At 50.9% G+C, this 6,182-nt stretch overlaps 1 protein-coding gene across 1 annotated transcript in view; it reads left to right on the forward strand.

Moving 5' to 3' along the window:
* The first annotated feature begins 1,869 nt into the window (after window positions 1-1,869).
* LOC134353883 (syntaxin-4-like) overlaps window positions 1,870-6,182 on the forward strand; it is an 88,062-nt gene continuing 83,749 nt past the window's right edge. Inside the window, exon 1 of the mRNA XM_063062390.1 lies at window positions 1,870-2,082. Coding sequence (XP_062918460.1) covers window positions 2,053-2,082 — 30 coding nt within the window. The 5' untranslated portion in view covers window positions 1,870-2,052. The remainder of the gene's footprint in view (window positions 2,083-6,182) is intronic.

Genomic DNA, 6,182 nt, shown 5'->3' on the forward strand with positions numbered 1-6,182 from the left:
GCACAGATTCCTGCGAAACATGACTAATTACAGACCTCCAGCTCAAATAACTTCCTTCAGCCATGACCACAAGCCAGTTCTGGATCTAAACAGCTAATTTGCTGTAGACCCCATGCATCTTAATCTTCCAGACTAGTCTCCCATTAGGGATATTGTCAAATGCCTTACTAAAATCCATGAAGACATCATTCACTGCCCTACCCTAATCAATCTCGCTCGTCACCTTGTCAAAAAATCAATCGAGTTGGTAAGGCACAACCTGCCACACACAAAGCCATGCTGGCTCTCCCAGTGAACTCCTCTTAGCTCCTGCCTAATGCCATCGTAACTTGGCCTTCTCCACTTTCAGACTCTCCCGCAAGGACCATACCTATCCTTATTTATAGCCATCGTGAAAGTTAAGGAGTTGTGGTCACTGTTCCCTAACTGTTCACCCACTGCGAGGTTAGTCACCTGGCCAGGCTCATTACCCAACACTATGTCCAGTATGGCCCTCCTCTTGTTGGACATTCCACATGTTCCTGGAAACACCCAAAAGTTCTGCCCCGTTTAAACATCTTTCACTATGGAGGTCCCAGTTTAGATTAGGGAAGTTGAAATCCCCCATGTCAACAACCCTATTAATTTTACACATTATCCTTGCAAAGATAAGTACCAGGAGGGAGGCCATTGGGGAGGGATTAATGGACAAGGGAGTTGTGTAGAGAGCCACCCCTGCAGAGAGCAGAAAGTGTGGGGGCAGGAAGATGTGCTTAGTGGTGGGATCCTGTTGGAGTTGGCAGAAGTTATGAAGAATTATGTGCTGAAAGCAGAGGCTGGTGGGGTGGTAGGTGAGGACAAATGGATGGGCTGAGGGCAGACGTGTATGAAATGGAAGAGATGTGGGAGAGGGCAGCATTGATGGTGGAGGAAGGAAAGCTCCCTTTCTTTGAAGAAGGAAGACTTCTCATAGCTCTAGAATGAAAAGCCTCATCCTGAGAGCATATGCAGCGGAGACGGAGGAATTGAGAGAAGGGGGTGGCGTTTTTACAAGTAACAGGCTGGGAAGAGATATAGTCCAGGTAGCAGTGAGTATCCGTAGTCTTATAAAAGATATCAATAGATGAACTGTATCCGGAGATGGAGGCAGAGAGATTGAGAAAGGGGAGCGTGGTGTCGGAAATCGACCAAGTAACTTTGAGGACAGTTTGGACGTTGGAGGCAAAGTTGATAAAGTCTAAGAAATCAGCATGGGTGCAGGAAGCAGCACCAATGGAGTTGTCGATGTAGTATAGGAAACGTTAGGGAGTTTTACATTACGGAATTTTGTTCTTGACTACAGAACCTTCTTTTAGTTCCCCCTATCACCACAGCTCGCCTCTTCTCCCCTTCCCTTCTGAACCACAGAACCAGACAGTGCCAGACACCTGACAGCTGTGACTTCCTCTGCGAGGTCATTCTCCCCCCCCCCCAACAGTATCTAAAGTAGTTATTGAGGGGGATGGCCACAGGGGTACTCTGCACTTTCCCCTTCCAGACTGTCGCCCAGTTTCCTGTGTCCTGCACCTTGGGTGTAACTACCTCTCTGTATGTCCTATCTACCACCCCTTCAGCCGGCCGAATGATCCGGAGTTCATCCAGTTCCGGCTCCAACTCCTTAACGCTGCGTTCGAAACTGATTAGTTCCGTGACCCGATGATTTATCCTGGGTCTATCCCGTGTCTTGTGGATTTATACCGGGGATTTGCCTCGTGTTGCCGGGGTCTGTTCCGGGGATCTATTCCGCATCCCCGCCGTGTATAGGGGTTTGTGCCGTGTCCTGGGATGTATCCCGGGCACTTGTACCGAATCGTGGGAACCCGTTCCGTAGCCCGGGCCTGAGTCGCGCCAAGGGTTAACGCTGTGTACTTTCACTTTGGAACCCATGCGCAGTCTTCTGCTTCCTGCTGCTCCAGCTCTGAAGCGAACTCCGCCGAAAAAAAAGTTGTGGCCTCAGCTGGAGGCGGACGTTCTGGTACCGGACACGCACAGCCCGCTACCCTCCCCGAGATCTCCAACCGACTGACCGACAGGATGCGGGACCGCACCCGGGAACTGCGGCAGGTAAAGTGTTGGCCCGCAGCAGGATCAGCCCGGACCGTGTCCCGAGCGGGGGGAGGGAGGAAGGGAGTGAGCGGGCGGCCGGGCCCCGGCTCCACACTGTGTCCGGGGAGGGAAAGTGGGAGTGGAACCGACATCAAAAGGGGTCTGGGTCCATTTGTGTCCGTGTCTGCACTGTTTGTGTGTGAACGCGTGTGTACTCTGCGTGTGTTGGTGTTTGTGATAGTGTTTGAGTGTATTGTGAGTGACCCTTTGTATCTGACTGAGTACTCTGTGTGCCTGCACTGTTTGCGTGCGGGCTTGGATGGCGGCATATGTGTACTTGTGTGTGATAGTGTTAGCGTGTTTTGTCCTGTATGTGTGTGTTTGTTTGTGAACACCTGTTCATTTTGACTCTTCATGTTTGACTGCATGTGTGCATTTGTAAACACACGTGTGTGCTTTTGTGAACGTGTGTACATGCACTTGTGAGTGAAGGTGCTTGTGCATTTGTGAATATGTGTGTATTATGCTTGTGATTGTGTGTCTGTGCATTTCAAAAGTGTGTCAATGCACACATTTGTGAATGTGCATGTGAGTGCATTTGTGAACTTGTCTGTGTATTTGCTGGTGACCAGTAGTGTGTGAGCATTTGTTATCACGAGTACGTTCAGGCAGCTGTGAACACGTGCACCCTTGTGAGAGAACATGTGTGCGTGTCTGGACATGTGACTGTGTATATGTACATTTTGTGAATGTTAGCGGACACTTGAACATGAGTGTGTATGCTCGTTTGTGAGCGTTAGTGTGGAATTGGTTTACTATTATCACACGTGAAAACTTTGTCTCCGCATTCCTTAACTCCATTTTATCCTCCTTGGTTCAGTCCCTTTTCACCTATAATCACATGCCCTCAATCACTTTGACCACTACGTTCCCTGGCCCTGATCACCTTACACACTTCCATCCACTATGGGGAAGGCCTGTAACTTCTCTGCTTCTTTCTAGATAACACACCTTACCAGTTCTCCTCTGTCTCCAGCTGATGGAACTGGTCTACACCTTCAACAACTTCTCTTTTGGCTCCCCAAATCCAAAGGGTAGCCATGGGCCCCGGCTATGCCTGCCTTTTTGATGGCTGTGTGGAACAGCCCAGTTACATGCCTTCACTGGGAACACTCCCCGACACTTTCTGCAAGCAGTCCTTCCACTTCACCTGTCGGGGTTATCCAGTGCTCCGGTGCTGTCTGCTCTGCGTTGGTGAGACCCAACAAAGATGAGTGGACTGCTTCGTTGAGCACCTTCACTCCGTCCGCCAGAAAAGGGGGATTTCCTGATGGCCAGCTATTTTAATTCTACGCCCGTTCCCATTCCGACATGTCGGTCCATGGCATCTTCTACTGCCACAATGAGGCCACTCGCAGGTTGGAGGACCAATGGAGTAGCCTCCAACTTGATAGCATGAACATTGATTTCTGCACCTTCTGGAACTATCTCTCCCTCTTCACTCTCTTTTTTCCATTTCCCATTCTAGCACCCCCTTACCCCTTCTCCTCACCTACCTATCACCTCACTCTGATTCCTCTGCATCCTCCCTTTCTTCCATGATCCACTCTTCCACCTTTGAGGTTCCTCTTTATTCAGCCCTTAACCTTTTGCACTGATCACCTCCCAGCCTCTCACCCACCACTGACCTTCCCCCCCACCTGACTTCACCTATCCCCTTCAGCTTCTGCTTTATCCCCTTCCCCACCTTCTTATTCTGGCTTCTTCCCCCTTCCCATCCAGTCCTGCTGAAGGGTCTCGGCCGGAAACGTCGACTGTTCATTCCTCTCCACAGAGGCCGCCTGACCGGCGGAGACCCTGACAAAGGGTCTCGGCCTGAAACGTCGACTGCGCCTCTTCCTATAGATGCTGCTTGGCCTGCTGCGTTCACCAGCAACTTTGATGTGTGTTGCTTGAATTTCCAGCATCTGCAGAATTCCTGTTGTTTGCCTCCCTCATTTTGCCTGTCTCGCTCCCTCCACGGCTCCTGTGGTCACAGACAGAGCAGGTGTTACACTAAGCTGTGATGCACCCAGATTGGATGCTTTCTCCGGTGCATGGGAAACTTGTGTTGAGGGTCGGCAGGAAAGTGTCAGCCTGCTGAGGCCGTGAGGGGCTGGTGAGCTTCCTCGGCTGTGGTGCGAACGTAGCTGAACCAGGACAGATGGTGATGTTTAACTCAAGCTCTCAACCCTCTTGACCTCAGCACCCTTGATGTAGACAAAAGCATGTGCTCCGCCATCCCCTCCCTTTAAGAAGTCAATTAACCAACTCTTTTGCTGATATGGAGGGCAAGGTTGTTGCCATGGCAACAGGTCATTCCGCACTCTATTTCCTTCCTGTTCTCTACCTCATCGTTATTTGAAGTACAGCCCATGGCGATGGTGTCATCTGCAAACTCGTTGACGGAAGTTTAGAGCGGAATCTGGCCACACAATTACGGGTGTACAGGGAGGATGCAGCCTTGTGTCCCCAGTGTGTAGAGTGCTCGTGGGTGGAGCTGTTACTGCCTGTCCTTACTGACGACAACCTGTTGGTCAGAATGTCGAGGATCCAGCTACAGAGCGAAGTGTTGTTGCTCAGAGTCGGGACTCTGGCCATGTGTTTGCTTGGCATAATACAGAAAGTAGAGCTGTGGTTCATAAACACTAATCACACAGAGCAGAGGTCTCTTAACTGCCCACGTACTCCAGGGATGAGTGTAGGGCCAGGCTGATGGCCTCTGCCGTAGACCCGCTTGAGCAGGAGGGGGATTTCAGTGGGTTAAAGTTGTCCAGGAGACTGTGTGTGCGAGTGAGAATCCCGCACTGTGAGCGCGCGCGCGTGTGAGGCACCCGCACTCTATGCGCGTATTTGTATGTGAGAGAGAGGGGGAGAGATTCGTGTGTGTGTGTGTGTGTGAGAGAGAGGATTCCTGCACTCTGTATGTGTGTAAGAGGGATTCTTGTGTTGTGTGTGTGTGTGTGTCCGTGCGCGCGCTCGTGTGTGAGAAATAGGCATTTCCTGCAGTGTGTGTATGAGAGACGGGGTGAGGGTGGGAGAGAGAGTTTTCTGCATTATGTGTGTGTGTGAGAGAGAGAGTTTCTGTGCGCACGTGATTGTGTGTATTAGAGAGGGGGATTCCTGTACTGTGTATGTGAGAGAGAGAGACACACACACCTTACCACCATTCAGGGCCCCAGACAGACCCTCCAGGTGAGGCGACACTTCACCTGTGAGTCGGCTGGGGTGATATGCTGCATTAGGTGCTCTCGCTGTGGCCTTCTATATATTAGCAAGACCCGACGCAGACTGGGAGACCGCTCTGCTGAACACATACGCTCTGTCCGCCAGAGAAAGCAGGATCTCCCAGTGGCCACACATTTTAATTCCACATCCCATTCCCATTCTGACATGTCTATCCACGGCCTCCTCTACTGTCAAGATGAAGCCACACTCAGGTTGGAGGAACAACACCTTATATTCCGTCTGGGTAGCCTCCAACCTGATGGCATGAACATTGACTTCTCTAACTTCCGCTAATGCCCCACCTCCCCCTCGTACCCCATCTGTTATTTATTTATATACACACACATTCTTTCTCTCACTCTCCTTTTTCTCCCTCTGTCCCTCTCACTATACCCCTTGCTTCCCCCTCCCCTTGTCTTTCTCCCTGGACCTCCTGTCCCATGATCCTCTCATATCCCCTTTGCCAATCACCTGTCCAGCTCTTGGCTCCATCCCTCCCCCTCCTGTCTTCTCCTATCATTTTGGATCTCCCCCTCCCCCTTCCACTTTCAAATCTCTTACTAGCTCTTCTTTCAGTTAGTCCTGACAAAGGGTCTCGGCTGAAAAGTCGACTGTACCTCTTCCTAGAGATGCTGTCTGGCCTGCTGCGTTCACCAGCAGCTTTGATGTGTGTTGCTTGAATTTCCAGCATCTGCAGAATCCCTTGTGTGAGAGAGAGAGATTCCCGCATTCTGTGTGTGTGTGAGACAGAGCGAGAGAGGTGTTTCCTGCACAGTCTGTGTGTGTGCTAGTGTGTGAGAAAGAGAGAGGGGTTTCCTGCAGTGTGTGTATCAGAGATGGGGTGAGGGTGG

This window comes from Mobula hypostoma, chromosome 11, assembly GCF_963921235.1.
Source record: "Mobula hypostoma chromosome 11, sMobHyp1.1, whole genome shotgun sequence".
NCBI lineage: Eukaryota > Metazoa > Chordata > Chondrichthyes > Myliobatiformes > Myliobatidae > Mobula > Mobula hypostoma.